Source organism: Fukomys damarensis, unplaced genomic scaffold, assembly GCF_012274545.1.
Source record: "Fukomys damarensis isolate Sample0158 unplaced genomic scaffold, DMR_v1.0_HiC HiC_scaffold_2, whole genome shotgun sequence".
Classification (NCBI taxonomy): Eukaryota; Metazoa; Chordata; class Mammalia; order Rodentia; family Bathyergidae; genus Fukomys; species Fukomys damarensis.
Genome location: NW_022900914.1, coordinates 54756224 through 54779086, shown reverse-complemented (window position 1 = coordinate 54779086; position 22863 = coordinate 54756224). Strand labels below are relative to the sequence as shown.

The window sequence follows — 22863 nt, the reverse complement described above, 5'->3', positions numbered from 1 at the left end:
CACATATTTTCAATAAACAATCGCCTACCTAACTAAAGAATAAATTTCTTACTATGGAATTCTAACCCTTTGTAATCTAATCATAACTTTTGCTAACTTAATTTTCATTTTTCTCTCTCTCTGCTTTTATCTAATCAAATTTTCCTACCCACCATGCTCAGAGTGTGCCTTGTACGTTTGTACAACATGTTTTGTCATTCCTACCGCCTAAAGTATCCCCCTCCACCTTTTCTGTACTTATTGAAATTCGATTTTTTGACTGGCACACACTATTTGTACAAAATTATTATGAACTATATGATATTTCAACTTATGTTTACATCCAGTAATGACTAACTCAGAATAATTAGTATGTCTGGCACTTTAACATTTCTTGCCTCTCATTTCTTTATGATGAGTGTGTTCAGGTGTAGCCTACATTACAGTTGGTAACATTCACCCTGCTATGCTCTGGAGTAACAGAACATCTTCCTCCCAACTGCAACACTATGCCCAGCAATCAACTTCTCACCATCCCTACTACCCTCTTCTCTCCCCAGTGACTTGTGACCACTATTCTACCCTCAACAGGTATGAGAACAACCTTTCTGGGTTCTACTTTTAATCAAGATGATGCTGTCTTTAGTCTCTGTTTTCCTGTGCAGTCCTTATTTTGCTTGAAGTAATCTCTTACAGGTCTGTCCATGTTGTTGCAAATGATACAACTTTTACAGCTGAATAGTATTCCACTGTGTATATGAAACATATTTTCTTAACCTATTTATTCATTCATTAATGGGTATTTGAGTTGACTTCATATTCTGGCAAGATGAATAGTGGGGGATATACAGGGTGATTTCATTTTCTTTGGATATGTACCCAGCAAAGGAGTTGATGAATCACAAATTATTTCTATTTATAGCATTGTAAGGAAAAGTTATACTATTTTCCACAATGACTATACTAATTTACATTGCTACCAATAGTGTGTAAGAGCCCCTTTCTCCAAATCCTTGCTGGCATTTGTTAATTTTTGTCTTCCTGAAAATAGTCATTCTAACTGGGGTTTATTGGTGTCTCGTGGCAATTTATTTACTATATTTTAAATTGATACACAAAATATAACAATGTATATATTAATGGGGTATTTTGAAATGTCTTGGTACATTACATTGCATGATGTTTAAATCTGGCTAAACATATTTATCTCTTCAAACACTGTGGTTCTGATTTGCATTTCCTTGACGGTGGGTGTTATTAAGCTTGTATTTCATATATCTGTGGGCTATTTATGTCTTCTTCTGAGAAGAAAGAAGGAGAAATGTATTTTCAGGTCTTTAACAGACTTTATAATTGCTATCTTGGTATTTTCAACATCTGCCTTACCAACAGAAAATTTTTTTGTTCAATAAAAATCTACATGAAAAACAAATGGTTAGTTAAATTAGTACCAGGGCTGCTCAGAAAAAATTAGGTATAGGGAAGTGGGAACCATGAATCACTCTCATCCCTGTCTTGCTCACAGATTCCGTGAAGTGCCAGAGGTCCCAGGAAATGCATCATCTAAGGTAATAAATCATCTACATAAATTTGGAGTTTCTTCCTATCTTCATACATACAGCAATGTATCAAACTATATAAAACTTGTTAGTAAATACTCTTTGATATAGTGAGAAATATTTTATAGTTGCATTCATTTTGTAGAAAAAAGTTAATAAGGTACAATGTAAATATACACAATATATTAGGAGTATGTCATAAAACCTCCTTAATGACTCTCCTGAATGTTTAGTATTCTACATCTTTTTTTGAAATCACTGTTTTGGATATTTGAATAAGAATTTTAGATAATAACATAAATTAATAATATCAATTTGTCCAAGTACATGAGGCCATATGCCTGGCAAAATTTAAAGGTTATACAAATTTAAGAGCCAAAGTCATACAATAACATCAACATGGCGAAAATGCAGTAACATAATAGATGAACTAATCTCACAAAGAGAGAAACCTTAAAAAAACTAAGCAATGTAAAGAAAAGATTCATATGAAAAGATACAGCATCTCCAGATATATTGAGAGATCCTTAAAATTATCAAATTCTAATAAAATGGTTAACTTCAAATCTCCCTTAACATAGTATCATGCATCACATTTTGTCATCATCTGAGTGACTGTTACCAGTGGTAACTAACCAGAATACAGGATTAAGCAGACTCTGAAACAATTAAGAAACAAAGTATTCACAACCACATTTCCTTCAAGGTCGAAACTACAAACACAGCTGTACGTACTCCTTTCATTAAGAATGGTGTGAACTAAACACAGCAGAGTATTTACCACCGAGGCCTAGGAGTTTCCCCACCTAAGCTTTACTCCAATATGTTTCTTACCTCTACTTTTACCCAGAACTCGCAACTCACTCTGAAAATGAGTTTTAATCATCTTATCTTGATTCATCTCCTCGGTCAAGCGAAGGTGAAAACCTGTCCCCAGACACACGATGCGATGGAACTTGTAATTTTGCTCTATAATAAAAGTAGGGTATGGCTGAAGATGGCAGATTTAACACATTTATCATGGCTATTTTCTGAAACCCCATTAAAAAGACCATAAAGCAATTTTCTTTTAAAGGCATCAATTCTTAAGGACAAAGACAGCAGGAAAAAAAAACAGCAGCCTTACTTTGAAAGCCAGATAACACAGGCAGAGGTGCTAAGCTCATTTAACAGAACTGAGAAAGATGAATCCTCAGCTAGAAACTAGGAAGCTCCAGACAACACTATGAATACTCCAAAGCCATCAAAAATGTGGGAATTCAAGAGGCCAGCTTATTTCAGAGGAAAGAGAGGAGAAAGGTGAGATATTTTTAAAGATGATTTTGTGAAACTCCATTTAAAAAGCAGTTTAGAAAACTAGATGCATCCATCTGTTGCAAATGGTAGAATTTCCTTTTTTTTTTCCTGATGCCTGAATACAATTTCATTGTGTATACACACCACTTTCTTTAAAAATGTGGGAATTCAAGAGGCCAGCTTATTTCAGAGGAAAGAGAGGAGAAAGGTGAGATATTTTTAAAGATGATTTTGTGAAACTCCATTTAAAAAGCAGTTTAGAAAACTAGATGCATCCATCTGTTGCAAATGGTAGAATTTCCTTTTTTTTTTCCTGATGCCTGAATACAATTTCATTGTGTATACACAGTCCACTTTCTTTACCTTTGTGTCCATTGTCGGAGACTTGACCCCATCTCTTAGTTATTGTAAATAATGCTGCAACGCACATAAGAGCACAGCTACTCCTTCAACACACCGATTTCAATTCCTGAGGATATATATACACAATTTTGTCTGCTGCATGTGACGGATGGTTGTATGTTTAGTTTTTTGAGGAACCCCTATATGTTTTCCAAAATGGCTATATGAATTTACTTTCCCACCCACACAGAAAGACAAATACTCTATAATCTCTTTATGTAAAATCTAAAAATCTTGGTGTTGTAGATAAAGAACAAAAAACTACTTATCAAAGAATAAGGGAGATGGAAGAAAGGAACAAAATTTCAGTTAGACTGGAGAAAGTAGTTTTAGTGATCTTTTCATAACATGGTAAAGTAGTTAACACGATGTGTATTTCACCATATTACACCCCATAATATTTACAACTATTTGATAAATAAGCAGATAACAGTAAGTCTTATTTTAAATCATGCCACATGGTCTTCTTTATTTCAAGCTGCAGACAACTAGAACTTCATTTTTCAGAAAAGGATAAAAATTAGGTCTTTGGACAGACATAGCCAAGCAAGAACAGAGCTAATGCACTCAGTTATTTGGGAAAGTTCACATAATAATGCTGGCTGTTGTGGTATTACCTCTAGCTTTCTCCTACAAAGTCCACAAACTTCACCTAGAACAAAGTTGTGAGAATCTGCACTTTTTGGGGAAAAAAAAAAGCAAAAACTAGGTCCACTTGCCTGCTTCTATTTGCTTCTCACCCCAGCCAGCAAAGGCTCTTCTTTGCCCCTCCATGGAATCCTGATGACTGTCCTACAAACTGTGCTGTCTGCCTTCCACATGGAGTTCTGATGGGGCTCGGCCAGGTGCTATAGCTAATGCAGAAAGACATGCCTGGACTCTAATCTAAGAGGACAAAAGAAATTATTGCAGAAAAGATAGGCAATTCAAAACATAGGGTTTTAGATGGAGAAGAGAGTATGAAAAAGCCAATGATATTTATATCATTTAATATATGAAGCAGAATGCTCTGTAAATATGGAGAGTGGCAATAAAGGGACCAGAAGACTGAATCCAGTTTTGGTTCTGCCTAACCAACCATGTGACCGTGTGTCGGTTCTTTACCACTTGTTTTTTCTCAGGTGTCCTCTTACTCATGTTCATGTAAATGATCTGAAGTCAGAAAACAGTGATTTTTAGGAAAATATGTAGTAATTTAAGAATTCCTACAATAAATATAAATAAATAAACAAGTAAATAAATGTAAACAACAGACATAGCTTTATAAGTTTTATACGTTTTGGCAGATAAACTTAGAAGAGGGAAAAGGGGCAAACAGAACAGATAAATGCATAAAATTAAGGCAAGTCTGTGATAACATGAATTTCAGAGATATAGAGTTTCACAGATATAGAGAAGAACACTTTTCCTAAATTATTTGTGTGTCTATTTTACAGGGGTCAAAAATGTGAAATTAGCCACTACACTACAGGCCGTTTAACCAATTTGTCCTAATACTAAAATGTACAGACCAAATACTAAAAAGGTCACTGTTATCTTTTTTTAAAAAATGGAGGTGAGATTCCCAGAAAATGCTGATATTGTCTCCTTGAGTCACTTCAGGGGGAAAAGGGGAAGGAAACATTGGCCTTCAAATGTCTCCATGGCAGAGGCTGGAAGAAGAGAATTCAAATGATCATACCCACTCCCCAGTCCAGTTATTCCTCAGTTCTTGGCTAGTCCAAGGTAGATGTGTCTTGTCTAGTCCAGGAGAATCCTGTGAGAAACTAAAAAAATGCAGCTTCCCAGGTACTACCCTGGCAGATTTTGTTATCTGAAAATAGACTGGACCTTGAAATATGTGTTTTTAAAGATCTCATGTGATTCTAGTACCCAGATTTAAGAATTCCCAGAACAGTCAGGCAAAACTTTTCTTGCTTTTAGAACCCACACCCTATAATAGGCATGAAAAGAACCTAGAACAAAAGCTCACCTCAAGGATTCAAACAATCAGTTAGTAGGAAGTAAAGTCATCAGTTAAAAGGTTAAGAACAAGGATTTTTAAATAATATGTGAGAGTGATATTTTAGTTCTGGCATTTAGTGAGAACAAGTACTGTAATTCCAAGGATGATAAGTTGTCTTCTTAAAAATGAAAAAGCAGATGTGCGGGGAAAGGAGTCTTTGAGGGCAGGGAGAACAGACAGTTAACATTTTGATAAATCAGCTACTCCTCAATTAGCAGTTCCCAGGGTGAGATGCTGGTTCAGATCTGCTGTCTCCTTCAAACAAATCCAAAGAAGTGATTAGCCATCTAGCTTCAAATTGTGCTATGATATCTTGCACAACCAGGCTGAGTAATATATAGCTCAAAAACAGTTTCCAAGAGACATTTTACTTAATGATTTCTTACAGCAGTATTTATTCCCACTCACAAGAAGAGAGCCTCTTCTAAGTCCATGTTGTATTAAATCAACCTGTGATTTGATACACTGACCTATTACATCAAGGGTTCCCTGACTCCTCTGGTGTTAAGAACCATCAGGCTACTTGCTAAAGTTAGAGATTAAAAACTCTTCTTTGATTCTTCAGTCTAAGCCAGATCTCAGGGGACAGAGTGCCTAATTTTCAAACCTGACTTGTATCTTCTGTTGATTTATTTCCTTAGGTATACATAAAAACTGCTTTGTCTCTTTTAGGAAGCAGATGAGTTAAGCAGTTTGCAGAATATCCAGTCTAATCTGATGAGACTGGGCGCATTCAGGGTGGTATGGCCGTATACTAATCTGTAGAACACTATAGAAACCAAAAATGGTCCTGTTCCCCCAGTCCCTCAGACACACACCTAAGGACTTCCCAAGCAAGTCACCAGGTAGCAGCAGAAATGAGAGAGACAGCTGCTTGGTGGAGCTCTCTCGGCTGACAAACAAGCACGTGGCATACTTTTTTAAAATCAATTTTACCTGTAATAATGGTTATTGGGAACACTTCAGGCCTTTCTAGAAAGAACAGATGTGTGCTTCTGCTAGAGCTTTAAGTAAAGCTTTAACTGTAGACAAAAGTCTGGGGACTGGCAGGTGAGACCCGGGGAAGCCAAGCAGAGTTAATCTCAGCTAATTTATTTTGTCTTATCAGGTAGTACAGCAGAGAAAAAAGAGGAATCATTTTGTTCCAAGACTCAATGGACTCAAAATATGGATTATGGTGGTTCTTCTAGAGACAGAGCTGGTTCTTTTTTTGTTTGTTTGTTTGTTTATCCTCTGTTTTCCCAGGATCTCTAGCCTTGGTCAATTTCTCCAAGCTATCTAAAAATGTTTTAATTTTATATAAGAATTACCATTACACACTTTTCTGGACTTGGAAAATAATAATGATAATAATAGTAAGAATAACAACAATAATAAATTGTCCTCTGCAGGGTTCCTTGAGGCAGATCATCACAGCCAAATAATCAGATAATTTCTGGTCTCTCAGGGACCCGCACAGGACTAGCAGAACTGCTCCAGACATAAACAAGGAAACTATTCTTTTCCTATCTAGTTCCATTCTCTAAAAGTCCTCTACAGCTTGTACAGACAGCTTTTGTTTGAGGTTAAGAAATGGTAAGGAAAGAAGGGTATTGGGAAGAAAGAACAAGGAAACAGGAGTTTCCTTTGACACTGAGCTTTTTAATTTCCACCCTCTTATTGACCTCGAAGTATACCCATACAGAGGATCCTGCTGTTGCCATTTAGCAGCCGAGAAAGTTAAGGTGTTCTTGCTTAAGATCACTTAATTTACATGTGATAAAAGTGGGAGTTGAACCAAAGTATAGATGCCCACAAAGTACGGGTTTGTTACCTCTGCTAAACTATCTACAATGGAGATGCCCTTCTTCCCAAGGAGATAGTGTGTGAGAAATATCGACTAAAGTGAATTAAATCTTATTAGTCCTGACTGTCCTGGAATCCTGTGAGTCATTTAATTGCATGTCACAAGCTAATAACAATGAATGGTAAAGTGTATAGCACATCAGAATTTTCATGGGGCCTATGGAAACTGGAAAGCTGTAGTACACTCAGGATAGTTCAAGTCACAAGAAGACATTCCATGTTCCCACTGGGTCTGGTGTTACCTACACCTTGACCCCAAGCTAAGTTGAATACTGTGTCCAGGTCACCCCAATGCCAACCATGTGTGGGGCTGGCTTCCCTCCTGGAGCCTCTCCTGTGAACACTGGTTGGTGGGACGGTTTAACCTGGCACAATCTCTCTTTTACTCTCACCCTCATTATTCTCACAGGGGAATATCCTCTGCAGAATGGGTGATATTCTGTCCCTACCTGTGTCTGATAGCACCACCAGCGAGCCCTATGGCTTTCTAAGATCCTAGTACAGCAAACAGTCAAATGCAATTAGGAAAGAAAAACAATAATAGGAGAAGGATGCCCAGAAAGCACTTACAAGTTTGTGTTTCCCTGTTCTAGTTTCAGGGTACATCTGGGAGTTATAGTGAAAGCTACCTGGAAATACAGGCAAATGACACAGCAAATATTGTGATTTGAGGGTGGATGTCTAAAGTATTATCAAAGATTTCCACCACAACTACATAGCTCTGGAAGAATAGATTTAAAGAGCAATTTTACATTCAAAGAAAACGGTTGGTAACCAAATGGCACATTTTAATGAATGCCTGAGTAAAAAATAGCAACCAAAAATGAATTGAAAACTCTCTTTGTAGTGGTGAAAGTTTCATTTGGGGAGCATAATTGAACAGATGAACTTCGGCTTCAAAATTAATACAAATAAGAACATTGGTCCCATTTTAAAGGAGAAATAGAAAAGGTGTGAAAAGATGCAGAATAATAAAAGGCAAGCAACCCTGAATTTTGGCAATTTGCTGTATTAGGAATCTTTCCATTAAATGAAAGATAGAAGTTCAGGCAAAGGAAAGAAGGAAAAAGAAAAAATATGAGAAAAGGGAAATATTGAAACAAAGTCTTTGTAAATAGGGAAGGGTGGAGGGGGTGAAGGGAGGGCAGGGGTGTGGGGAAAAAACAAGAACCAAGATACATCATGTAAAGGTACAAGATCTCAGTGATGAATGTAACTGTACTGTGTACCTAGAAAGTACCAATAGGGGCCACAGACTTAGCTCAGTGGCTCTGCATCTGCCTCACAAGCAGAAGGTCCTCAGTTCAATCCCCCATACCACACACAAAAATAAATAAATAGATGTAACAATGAACTCAATGAAAGACAAAAACTCTTCTTAGGGCAATACTTAATCTCACTTTAGAATGGATGGCCCTTTGGGGAGATAAAGGCAACAGCACACACAATTTTTTTTTTTTTTTTTTGGTACTGGGAATCGAATACACATATTTTAAATATTACTTTCTATGCTTTTTTCTTCCATGTTTGGGATCAATCCTGAAGTGGTATGCATGTTAATCAATCCTGTCACTCACTCTACCCTCAGCTCTTCAACTCCCCGATTCTGTTTTGTTGTTGTTGTTGTTGTTTATTTGTTTGTTTTGTTTTCTGGTACCAGGGATTGAACTCGGGCCCTTGCGCTTGTGAGGCAGGTGGCAGAACCACTGAGACAAATCTATGGCACTCTGATTCTGTTTTAAAGGAATCTTTTTAATAGAAAATCTTACAATTAGCCAAAGTGACATTTGTGATTTTTATTTCCCTTGTATATATTAATGGGAATGAAGAAAAGGCCTAGATAATACCAAAAACAAATTTTTAAGTTGCATCAACAATTAACCTTCTTCTTAAATGGTAACAACTACTCAATTACCTGCCACCCCCAACACACACTCATTACTGCCTTCCTATCTGTGAGGAAAGTAATAGAGTACAATTCTTCCAACAAAATCGTCTTTCTGATGACATTCCTTTCAGAAGTTTTCAATACTTCTCTGGGATGCTCTCTCTAAACTAACTTTGGACTTGCTCATTGGTTATGCAGGGCCCCTCTCAGTAGTATTATATACAATGAATTCAGAGTAATTCTCATTAATAAAAATAAAATTTATATATAAAGTCATTAAAATAAAAACAGAACATAAGATAATTTTAAGCAAAATCTCAGAATTATCTTTATGTGCCAAAGTTTGATTGAATAAAACTTTTGGGATGGAAGTATAATTTTTTTTTTTTTTTTTGGTACCAGGGATCTGACATGGGTCCTTGTGCTTGCGAGGTGGTGGTGGAACCACTGAGCTAAATCCCTGGTCCCCCGAATAAAACTTTTCACTCATCCCTTAAATGACATAAACTGTAAAGCTATATCTTCTTTCTTTTCCTAATTTTTTCCACAGCCAGGCATGGGTATAAATCAGGACTCTGTCCTGGTAGTATAAGGAATCTTTCCTACTTATTTTTTGAAGCCTCTTTTCTAAAACTACATTCAAAATGAATTACTTCTAAATAAATTATCATGTATGCATACAATACAATGCTATGCATCCAGTAAACATAGTCAGAGAATGTTTATTGATATGAAAATGTATCACAATATATTGAGTAAATTGAATAAAAAACATAATTTACAAGATGAATTCATTTAAAAAAAAAATCAATGTGTGTGTGTGTGTGTGTGTGTGTGTGTGTATGTAAATAGACCACTCCGGTAAACTAAAAAATATTGGAAAGACACACTAAATTTTAGCAATGATTGTTTATAGAGGATGACATCATTTTTCTTCTTTTTTCACATTTACCTTTACAATGAACATGTTTTTCCTTTTGTTATTTAAATTAAAAATAGCATAAAAATAGCATAAAGACACTATCAAGGCCCTCCGTCCCTGAATACTAGGTCACCTACAACCCATAGAATTTCTGAAAAATAGTCTGTAGGACCTCCTGTGCTGTAGGCTTTATAGAAGGCTGCAAATGACCTTTCTAGACCTAACTGAGTCTTCAAACCTCAGAAGGGGGCTCTATCAGGAGCCACCTTTATATAAGTTCCAATCTAGAGCAAAAGCTATGACAAAATGCCACAGGAACTTAAAATAAGTATATATCTTTCCCATATTAGTGTGTTTTCTGCGTATTAGTGCCTAACAAATTAAATGAGTGATGCTTCAGAATTTTGCAAAAATTTGGATCCAAATAGTTTTTTTAAATATACAATTTTAGTTATCTTAAAAAATGCAATTAAAAAGCAACATGCTTTAGTTTACCTTAGCAAAGAACAGTAAGTCATTACTTCAGACCAACATGACCTCTGCTACCACTACATAAACAGCCAAACTCTAATACTATGAGTGTTTAAAGAAAAGAGTAGTTCTCCATTGATCTTTAAAAAACTTTAGAGCTACACAGAGTCTATGCATATAAAGCTAGACCATATTGTTTACAGCACCGCAACACACACTAAAGTCCAGGCACATACACTTCTCACATAGTCTCATCAAGGCCTAATAGTGAATTGTGCTTGGAGAAGTAAGGGCTTAATGCTTTTCCTTATTGTTTTGCACTTGTAGTTTTAGTGCTGAGAATAAGTACTAATTTTCTTCTTAGAGTTCTGCATTATAGTTTAATACTTGGAATAAGTATTACATTTTCCAGACTTTTATATTTGTATAAATGTGAACCATACATAGACATTTTGTATGATAGAACATTGAATAAATTTTTTCTACTTAACTACCCTTACAAATGCAATCTGTCTCAGAGAGTATGCGGACATAGCTAAGTGAGCTGTTTACAAATTGTTAATCTATCAGAGTAAATCAAAATTTTCTGTGCAACCCAAACCGAATGACGATATCCTGATAGTAGCAGCTGATAGGACAGCATCTGTCACTTAAAATGCTCAATCTCTCTCTTATGTTCATAAAACAGATACATTCTTCTCACTGGTTGCCTTATAAGCAAATTTATAAGCAGAGTATGGAAACTATTTTACTGCCACTGCTACCACCTGGCCAAGAGACTACTGTCTCTTGAGTTCTTCCTCATCCCAGGGCCCCTTTCACTGTCTTCTGCCTTGTTTCCTCTTCCTTGAACTTCTACGGCCCATTTTCCACACCTGAATCATAGCATTTTCTCTCTAACACTTTCCAGAGGCCTTCCACTACATACATTAAAAGTTAGGTCCTGTATATTGGTACACATAGTATCGCACAGACTGATGCAGCATCACCTAGCAAACTTCACCTCCTACTAGCTCTACCCACAGTTGCTACTCTGGCCTTTCATGGTATTCAGATATACCTGGCAACTGCTCATAGGAAGGTCCTTTCTTTAAGTACTTCTAAGCTCCTTCTGACTAAAGTGCCCTCCTTCCCTTCACTGTCAAAAGGTCTTTGATACCATCTTCTTATCTTCTCGGGCAACCCTCATTTAGAGCAGCTCCCATGTTCCCTCGCTCACAGGTTTTATGTTCCCCCTTTGTATTCATCATCATCTCAAGTAACTCCTGCTGAAATCACTTAGGCATTTACTGTCTGTCTCCTCTGTAAGCTTCATAGGGACAGAATTTTGTTTTGCCCGTTTCTGTATACCCAGAGGCCTAGAGCAATATTCAGTGCAATGCACATTTGATGAATGAAAAAAATATTCTAAGTATGAATCTGTTAAGGAATTTTTATCAATAAAATGCTGTTTTATTATATACTATTCTGAGTCATGTAAGATTGTTTTTATGAAAAAGTTTACTGCCTCAAACAAAACTGTATAGAACTATAAGTTCACAAAGAAACTAACTGTTCATTATAATTTGGAACAGTTGAACATATTCACCATTATACACCAACCACAACCACTTGGTTTAACTTACTTTAAGAGGGCCGTGTATACTTTTGAAAGAAAGCATCTATACCCATTAGTCTCCACACAAGTATAGTAGTGATAGTCTAAAGGGGGGCTATTTGAAGAATATTCTCACTTTAGGTTTTATCTAGAACTTGAAAGAAGTTAAGGGCACTCAAGGCTTTTCTAAGGTCATTCCAACAATTTTTGCACTACTATCATGCCCAGAGATTGTAATTTGCATCACAGGTATCTTTTTACCAAAGTTATTTTTTTAAATAATACTCCAGTGTCTTTTAAGTATATAACTTTTGTCACCTTTTCAAATCATACATGTTTGCAGCAATATCTAATCCACAATTATCATCCTACTCTCAGTGCCACCCATGTGACGAAACCTTAGCCCAATGTCCAAGGAAAACTGTTTTTTCCTAAGAAGTTCTCTGACTTCTGTTTCACTTTTCCACACCACTTGACATGTACTTGGTTTTGGAACAGCTTTGCCTACAAGGGAATATTATGAGTTGAATGTTAATCTAGGACCAAGAAGTTTTTTTTTGTTTTGTTTTGTTTTGTTTTTAATTAGGAAATGTCAGTTATGCCATTTAAAAAAATCTTTATAGCTAACTGATTTCTTTATCCTAATGATATTAGGCCTAGCATATTAAAATGAAACCTGCAGGGTAATACTTATGCTTTTACTTCTAAAGCTTGCAAAACTTAAAGAAAAAAAGAGAAATAAAACAGTGCAGGAATGACTAATCTACTGGTTACTATTAATTACCATAGAGTTTTCAGTCAAGGTCTTGACATTTTTTTTACTAATATATATCCTATAAAAATAAATATAGATAGATTTTTGTCATTAGAAATAAGTACACTGGAATGGGATTGTAGGACATTGTAGCTGAATCCAATTTTACCTTGAAATCATCAAAATTATGAGAAGTTCAACTAAATTTTCCATGGTTTATATAAAAGTCAAATAGGAACTGTTTTGTTTCAGGATTTGATCCTGATAACTCAATGAGAACAGAATTTCTACCCTTTGAAATTTACACAGTATACCCTTCAATGTATTCTCTCTAACCATGTCAAAACAACACAAGATTTCAGTAAAAGAACAAAACATTTCCTTACCATAAGTTTCTGAATGAAAACAAAAGCCTGGAATCAATAAAATACAAAAATCCATCACCTCTGCTGATCTGTATGAATTTATATGGGAAAAATTTCTGACAGTATTCTAAACACTGAACTGAAAATTACATGTTATTTAATCAAGTCAGTGATTTCCATCCACAGGAACATACTATTTTTCCCTGATTCATTTATATTGAGATCTTAACCATTGCTATGTCTTTAGTTTCTACTTCTTTCTTTGTCAGTAATTCTTCACTGAAAGAAACACCAGCATGCCTTCATATAAAACCAAATTCTATAGGCAAGTGATTAGCTCTTTGCTATTCTGTTAAAATAACAACAAAAAGAATCCCAGATTTTACCCTTTTTTTTACAAATCTATTCAGAACTTTTGCTAATGATGGAGGACACTGCTGATCCGCATTTCTAATGGAACCCTAGGGAACACTCACAAACCCAAATCACAGAACCTGCTGGCCACTCAGGGCCCCTCATGGAAGTCCTCATGAGCAGACGGGCACGCAGGATGCATCTGCACTTTATTTGAATGCTAAAAATGGGAAAGTTTTCCAAAATCAAAGAATCTAAAGATTCATGGAAACAGATTATGGTTTTTTTTGTTTTTGTTTTTGTTTTTTTTTAGGATATCCTCATCAACTACCATTTTGATTTCTGAATAAAGTTATCTGGCGAGTGTGGCAGAAGGAGTAAGGTCAGCACTCACACTTACTCCATATTTGACCAGTGCACTGCTTGTCTGCAAGCTGCATACAGTAACTTTTGATGGGACTGGAAAGGCCCTGGAAAGCAGCTTGGCCTCAGCTTGGCCTCAGTGTTTTCTAACGACACTGATCATGGATTTCAGAAGCGGTGAGTAGACTTTCAGTATTCCCATTATCTACCTGACAACTCCACCGGACATTCCTTCAACATACAATGTTCAGACTTCACTTCATCTACATTTTGTCCAGGATATAATGAATTATGTCAAACCCAGATTGAGGAGAGGGGAATGCCAAATCTTTGGCTGTTGCAAGCCCTGGGCATCACAACCATACTCATGCAGCAGGTCAGTACAACCATAAGCTATTGCCTTTCAAAGCAAATAGTACAGATTTCATGCCTTTGCAGTTTATGGGTACACAAAACTGTCATATTTTATGACAACTGGACAGGGGGTTATTGTCTGTGCCACAATACAACTAAATGCCACTAGCACTTGAACACTCAAACTCACTCTCACAAGCAATGTTACTTGCATAATGAATCAACAAAGCTCCTCCAAGTTTCACTGCGAACTTCACCTTATCTGTACAAACACTTTTCAAACATATTACATTTATTTAATGCCTTTTAGGGTCGAAGATTAGCTTTGAAAGCACCCCGTAAAAGAGAACTTGGCATATCTTTCCTTACATCCATCAATCAGCTACTGTTACCACTTGGAATTCTACTTAAATTGCAGCCACTAAAATGACCCAGAAGAAATCACTCAAGTAAAATGAAAGTTTTCCTAAGATTACATTTCCCATCCATCTCTCCCATAGGAAACACGCAATCCGAAACGAAATCAGGACACAGACTGTCCCCAAGAGCTCCACCTGCCACTCTATGGGGAATGCTTGTCCTCTTTTCAAGCTACAAGCGCTTCCCTAACAGCCAGGCGATCTTTGAAAGGAATCCATCAAGACCAAATAGAGGAGAGCCCAGGACTTACATTATTCATGTACTCGCTGAGCAGGTCCTGCAGCGCCTGCCGTACAGCGTTGCACTCGGCCACGATGCGCTCCCTTCGGTCGTCACGCGTGCATGAGGAGTCAGCCATGAGCGCGGCACCGCTGATGATGCTCTCCAGCCGCTCCTCCAGCGACGGCCGGAACCGAGCCTCGCTGAACGTCATGGGGTCCAGGATGATCTTATTCTGAAGGGACAACAACAAAGAAATGAGCAGGGAACAGCAGGCTGCCCTTGCACCCCGACTTCAAACCCAGACACACCCGAAGCCAGGAGAAGAAAGATTTCCCCCAACTCCCTCGGAGGAGAAAATGGTTACTGAGCGAAGTTGTATAACGGCCTTGACAAAGTATTCACTTTTGTGAGATACTGTTGTCCTAAATGTAATCTTCAAGTTGGAAACAGTACATCTTGTTTGAACAACATGTTCTTGGCAAAGGCTATCTCTAATTCAGAGGCAGTTTCAAATGAGATTATGACACTGGTTTCATATTTTTAAAATATTCAACCTTCAAGGAAAGCATATTTCAGTATAGCGCTTGGGCGGATTATGAGTGATCTTAGAACTAAAAGATGATATCTAATCAACAACAATATACATTATCTGTGACTTTTGTACATAGAACATTTATTCCTTTCATGACAAGTAGTCACATGGTAGATGGCTTTAGAAGTGAGGGCAAAAAATAACATCCGATAGGCATATTTAATACAGGTCAATTTTCCACTAGGAAGTAATTTATGTAAAAACTAGTTTGATAGAAAAGGATTCCTAATGTGCATGTCTATGTGTGCATGCATATGAGACATGGCAGTTAAGTGTGACTATTGTGATAGAGGGATTAACATGCTTTAAGGGAGCCTATTTTATGGGGAAAATAGAGTTTTTCCTAAAAAGGAGAATTTCACTAAGAATGTGAGCTCTAGTTTGCTCCTACTAAGTCTAAGGGGCCTAGAAGCTTGTGGGAGGGGTGTTGATAGCTGGTTGGAAATATACATGCACAATTGAGATTTTCCAACCTCACAGGGATTCAGGAATTGCCAAGGATGTTTGAACACAAAGTACAGATTGACACAGAAATAAAGTGAATGGAGTAAGAAGACCAGAACAAAGAAGGCCATTAGTACAAATTTCCAAGGGCATGTTGAAGGATGAGAATCAAAATAAAGATTGAAAGCTTAATCAGAGAGATAGAAGCAATACTTGAAGAACTCACAGCAAGCCAAGAGAATAAAGAGTAAGATAGGGTTTGATAGGGCTGGGGATTCAGCTCACTGGCACCATGACTGCCTTGCAAGAACAAGGCCTTGAGTTTGAACCCTGATACTGAAGGAAAAAAAAAGATGGGATGTGATAGTTAACTGTGACAGAGACTCAAGGCCTTGAGTTTGAACCCTGATACTGAAGGAAAAAAAAAGATGGGATGTGATAGTTAACTGGGTGACAGAGACAAATGCCTGAAGGCTAGTTGCTTTAGGGAACCCATTACTGCTGCACAAAAGGAAGATCATTCCAATAATGTTAACCAAATGGAAAGCCCTACCTTAGGAAGCAGGGTGCTCTTCCTCAGTGGAAATGCAAGTTCAGAGGTCTAGGAAACAGAGGGGTGACGACAGGGCAAATGGGCTTTCAGCCCTGGGAGCATAATGTGCAATTTCCATCCCATTACTGTTTTGTTTGACATTCATCATTCCTTAAGTATTCATAAAACATTTTTAAATGGTATTAGAAAAACCACAATTTACCATGCTGACATATACAGTATAATAAGAAAAATGAATAAGAGCACATAGTTATACCATTGACAGCCTGCCAACGTGCTACTGTGTACCTACTGCAGTGCATAGTGCTGAAGAGTGAACAGGAAAAAAAAAAAGATATTTTATGGCTTCTCAGTCTAAAGTAATATAAAATAATCGATTAGCTATTACAAAGGAAGTTCAGCTATGTGCTATGGGAAGACTTACTCTAGCCTTCCACAGGAAACTATAGAGTATTTTCTGAAAGTTAGCCTGGGAACTTCCATGTCTTCAATTCTCTGATTCAGAGCTTTGTTAAAATGCAAATCTCCAAATCAGAAAGTCAGATATAAGTGTACAATGTTATAGAGATCTTGAAAAATAAGCAAAAGCAGGTTGTGACTTTGACAGGAAAAGGTACAAACTAGACACAGACCAAGTCTGGACTCCAACACAAGAGTAGATTTACTAGAAAATCACTAAATGGTCACATCTTCACTTTAGAAAGCAGATGTACGAAGCCTTGCGAACAGGAGGTAACTACTGAGTGGCAGGATTTGGCAGAATGACTATCCTCACATTTGCACTCTGTCATATCTTGGAAAAGGAATAAAAAGAGGCTGTTTGCCCACAGTGTGCTACTTGGAATTTGTCCCTTGTGCTATGATATTGGGCATAAGTGTTTGCACATTATGAAAAACATGCGAATGCCTCAGTGTGGTGAATGGCTATCTGGGGTCCATTATTACAGGAGAAAGTCCTGAAAGAAATCTGAGAAGGGAACACAGATATTCCCGTCCTTCCCCATCCTCAGCGCTGCACTACATCTGCACTGTCTCTTCCTGTGGGATGCACTGAAATTCATATTCTCCTTTTCTGTCTGTCTCTGTCCCTGTCTCTCTGCCTCTCTCTCTCTCTGCCCGTCTTCGCACCTCCTGCTTCGCTGCTGATGTGCTTATGTTTTCTCAATCATGCTTTAAGAAATGACACCCCAATTAAGGAAATACCTGGCTAAAATATAATTAGACTATCTTGCCTACAAAGATTTATTGATTTTTAAAGGCCTATTTTGTAGAAAGCCAAAATGAAAGTTGTGTGTGCTGTTTTAAGTTCTCAGGCAACTCAAAAGAATTATACAGTGGCTCTAGGATAGATTTTCATTATACTTTTTAAATAAATATATAAAAAGTACCAATTTGATGCAGATATGATGAAGTAAATTTGAACTTTTCAATAAGGGCGACTGCAAAACAGTTCCTCTCTAATAGAAGATAATGCGCTACATTCATTGGACCGCTATTTGGAGATTATTTTCTATGGAACACTGAGCACAGAGATACAAAGTTTCAAAGAAAAAATGGGGTTCCTGGTCAAATGTGATTTGGAAATACTGCATGGCCCAGAGCAAGTTATTATATGAAAGACTTTAGAGAGTTCGCGACAGTGTTTCCCAAACCTGTTTGGGCATAGAGACGCTACTATAAAAGGCATGCATTACCTATAAGGACACAAGGTACTCTATGCAGTGTGACAAGGGAAACTTTGTAGTGTCAGCCGACTGAGCTCCCTACCTGCCACTGCTAGGGGCTGTCGTGAAAGTAAAGGCATGAAACACTGAAATTGACAAACTGCATAAAAGTTACACTATCTATCACATTTCTAATAGAAGTATTTATTATTTATAGATCACAAGGGAAAAGCTTTAAAAAAAAATCTCCCTAGGAAGGAAACAATAAATTTACAACATTCTAATCTGTATCTGTGGTGCAGCAGGGAAGAATTTCAGTGATGGATTTAAAAGAAGAGCAGGGAGAAGCCTGCAGAGGAGAAAAAGACACTGAGGTCAAGGTCTGTGCCCAGGGCCCTCTATGCATGCAGGCCAGCCTGTGCGTACTGGGTGCGGCATGGGTTGTACATGTATCTATGCTTCTAAGAAGGGATGGGTAGAGTTGCTATGCATGGCTAGAAGAGGCTATGTGTCCATGAGTGTGTCTATAGGTGCACATGTATTTGTATGGGATCGCAGTGGGTTGTATATCTGAGTATGTGTGTCCATCTGTGAACTTGTGGAGGGTTGGATACAAATTGTATGTGTGAGTAGAAGGTAGGTATATGTATTTCTATGTGTGAATATATTCACAGAACTGGAAAGATCTCAGGCTAGTAAATAAGAGAATAAAAAAGTGCTAAGTAAAGGTAGAGGTCCAAAATCTAGAAGAAAAGGACTTTCTTACAGTTCCTAAAGGGAGGAAATCACCCTAAGAGCTGATTACTGAGCAAGAAATAATCACAGAATGGAAGTTAAAGTTCAGTGAGGAAGATCTATTTGTTGCTATATTGGGGGTGTTTTTTTCGAAAGAGGAAATATCTAGACCAACTGTTTTTCCCAACATCCTCAGAGGTCTTTCAGATCATCATACAGTCACCGAGAACGGCATAGGACCATCTCGCTTCATTTGGGCCCTGCAGGTCACTTTCCCATACTACTGCCCTCTAGTGGCAGGAAAAAGCATTTTCTCTCCTCCTCCCCCAGAACAATCTCTGGTCTTCTGCCTCCTCCTCAATCAAAACTCCACTCCCTGGTCCCTGACGAAATATTGCAAGAAAAAAAAAAAGGCCAAAACAAACAATGAAAGAGCAAATCCAAGGCTTACTGTCTTTCCCTTTAAAGCAAAGGTACAGTCTCATAAGAAGATTGTATGATGTTTCTAGACAATTACTTTTTAAAATCAATATTTTTTGCATTTTAAGGCTCATTTAATTTTTTTATCATTTTAATCTTTTAGATATATTTTGCCTTGTTATTTTAAAATTGTGGGCTGCAGGTAAAGTATCTTAAAATTTTAAATTTATTTTAAATTCTTGTCTATTTTCAGTCTGTACTTTGTACAGTATTTTGTGCTTTGTGATTTGTACATGTTTTTAATAAAGGGATTAATTTTTAAATTAATGTTTTCATTATTACAGTTCATGGAATGGCAATTAAAATGCACAGCCCCAAAGAGATAGCCATAATAAATTGCCCCTGGCAAAGGAAGCTATTACCCAATTTTGCCACTAAGTCATTGTTGTAGCTCTCCCTGTAGTCCCACATAACTGAGCTCCTGTTTTCTCTGATGCAGACGTGTATACAATTTTTAACCTGAAATCATTCAGGAGACCATGTCGTTTAAAACTACTTCCCAGAATAATGTGTTTATCGTTACTCATCATACATAACACTAATTAGTAAAGTGCTGCCTTTAAATTTCTCCCACCCTTCATTCTTTTCAAAAAAAAGTTACATGTTCTAAACTTTCAGTATAATTGAGTTAGCTCGATATGGACTCTGATACAAAAGGAGGAGGTGGAGAGACATCACACACAGCAAGAAGTTAAATGTATCATTTGTGGTCTGATGGTCGGATGGGTCCACAGTTCTGTGTGTCCTTGTTATAATCAGCTCCATCTTACTGAGCAGAAATGATGCAGAAGTGCTGTTCCGTGGCCATTCAGTTTGCAACGAAAACACTAGGATTTGAATGCAGGTCTGTTGACTTCAAGCCCAGTGTTCCTTCCACTGTATAAGATTATGCACATTCAGATGAAACAAGACTAGTAAATAAGTAGATTTCTTTCTTTAAAAAGCCTATGAAATTCTCCAAAACCAAATATAGAAGCTTAAGTATCACCTGTCTTCTTTTATGTCAACTGCTCCCACACACAAATGACTAAAAGCTTATCATTCATTCAACAAATGGGTGCCTCTTACTTTACGTGTCTAAGTGCACATCAACAAGCATATTTTTAAATAGGTTGCCTAATCAAAAAACAAAAGCATATACAATTGAAAAATGTGCTGCTGATAGTACAAAAGGACTGAGTGGTAGGATATCTGCACAGTTGGGAGGTGGGAGGTGGTTAAAGAAGTCTCTTGCAAGGAGGATGTTCCTTGGCTGAGACCTGGAGGGAGGAAAGCAGTGGGATAAGCAAAGCCAGGAGTGGACGAGGAAAGGATCCACTTGGAGGTGAGAGATGTCATGCTATATGAGGAACTATTAGAGGAGAGTAACTGAAACTGAAATGCTAAGGCCATGGAAATGCTCCAATTGGCTCTCCTTGAGAAGAAACTTAAAGCTACATCAGCTGACTCCCTTCACCTGAAGCACCTGGAAGGATTTTTATGGCAGCTACACTTGGCCTGAGGTGGACAAAGCCACCTTTGCACAATGCCACACCTACCCAAGGAGAGCTCCTGTGACAGACAGCCCCTGCTGTGGAAGTAGACATCCCTCCACCTCATCCTGATTCTCAAAACTGGGCTGAGCCTCTTCCTTCCTAGCTTCTTCTTTCCCGCTCTCCTTTCAAGGTGTTAGGCCTGCAGGATAGTAAAGCTCTCTCAGTCTATATCTTTTAGTTCTCTCCCACTTTGTCCTTTATGGGCAATTCTTCCTTACACATCTAATCCCATTTACCTTGGTGTCTGTTTCTCCAAGTTCCTAAAAGAATAGAAATAAGACGAGACTAAGGTAGATGAGAGAACAATGACCTGGCCTTGTGGACACTCACATGATGTTAAGAAGATTTGCACTTGTACACGTGCCTTTTGGCAAAGAAGAATCCTCAAAAGTCCCCCACATTCTTTGGTTATAGACAGTTTCCTGTGGTAGTTGGATTAAGATAATTTGAGAAGACTAGAAGTAGAGATAGGAGAGCAGTTACTCAGCCTTCAGTTTCCATAAGACAGCTAAGAGGAGTAAAAATCAGAATTGTGTTTGCAAGCATAAAGGGAAGGGTTTAAATTTGGGAATCACTGAGAATGTCAGTCTAGCAAGATTTGGAAAAATATATAGGCTAAGAAATAAGGAAAAAGGACTCAAAGACATAAAATAGATTTCCACAGAGTCAACATTAATGATCCAGTTGTAGACAAGCTGCTTTCTAAGAGTCAGTCTCCTAGTGTATAGTTTTATTAGGACCCAGGGCCATTATCTGCTTTTTTATTTGTGACTATTTATGTACAACAAACAATTGACTAGTTAGATCACAGTTGTGGTACTGGACCACAAAGCTTGGCATATAGTACACCCTCAAGTTACAACATACGTGATACAAGCCTGATATACAAAGAACTTGGTTTATAGTTTTAACTTATGAACAAAGTCTTGAGTTAGACCCAGATGCTAGCTACCTGTGCCTCCAGATGGTCTCGCATACAGATTTAACCCTTAAAGAATTCTAGAAGGAACATTACAACATATTTTCCTGTGTTGGGCTGAGAAATTCTGTGCCAATGTCTCTCTAAGTACACTAAGATTTACCTGGAAGAAAGTATGGCCTAAAATTATACAGGAGAGAGACTTTGAAGGCAACTGACCAACTTGAGTTACAGCCAGCACTAGGGAATAAATTGAGTTTGTACATCAAGGGTCCACTGTATTTGCTATCAGCCTTTAAAAAAAAACATTTGCTGACCCCTGAAAAATTGGGATGAAGTAGAGCAGGTAAAGTGTCTACGATTCATACGTAGAATTAATTGCTTTCATATATAGAAGGAAGACCTAATAACAATCACAGAATAGACAAAATACACCTACGTGTCCATTACATTCAGCAGAAAAATGAGTTAAAGGAGATGAATGCTGTCCAGGTACACATTCATTGGAAAAACAGAGCTGCAATTGGAATGCACACCCTCTGGCTCGAGTCTATGCTTTGATCTACCACATACACTCTTTCTCACGTAGATCTGCCTGGGTGATGCCAGTCACTAGTGCCAGAATTAATGCGACAGCCATTTCCGCATATAAGAAACTAAAGTAGCAGAGTTCATGATGTTTTCTTGCTTCATGAAGGTATTGAAAACAGCGAGCAGCCAGTAGGAATGAAAGCTCCACAAGGGTACATTATCCCACTTTTAAGCTTGTATGTCTATTTCAAATTGTTCAGCAGGCATTGTAAGTCAGTTTTTCTACCAGGAAGGAAAACAAAAGTATAATTTAGTCTTCCTTTAGCTAGGAATTAACCATTTTAAAGCTGGGTTTTTACCTATGGATTTTCAAATAGTCATTAAGATAGTTTGGGTTATTTGGTAAAATGTGGTGGTAAAATATGTTTATAAAAGTAGCATTTTTAATTGCAAATAAGTGAGTAGAAAGACTCAAACAATCACACAGAATTGCTCAAGTGGTATTTTAACCACAGATTTAGTTTACAAGATCTTTGATGCACAACTGAGGAAGGTGATGTTTATTCTTTTTCCTTTAGTAGCCAAGAAAATGGTTATTAAAGGTGTAAACTAAA

The 22863-nt window shown here is 37.4% G+C and overlaps 1 protein-coding gene across 4 annotated transcripts in view; it reads right to left on the bottom strand.

The window, feature by feature from the left end:
- The window catches only part of Ctnna2 (catenin alpha 2), a 1075894-nt gene that overhangs the window by 707307 nt on the left and 345724 nt on the right, over nucleotides 1–22863 (bottom strand). For 3 of the 4 annotated variants that reach the window (XM_033765089.1, XM_033765087.1, XM_033765091.1), the window contains one exon: nucleotides 14825–15028. In XM_033765089.1, the coding sequence (XP_033620980.1) occupies nucleotides 14825–15028 (204 nt within the window). Of the gene's footprint in view, nucleotides 1–14824; nucleotides 15029–15104; nucleotides 15177–22863 lie in introns of those variants that run through there. The other variant, XM_019208564.2, reaches the window with a different exon arrangement.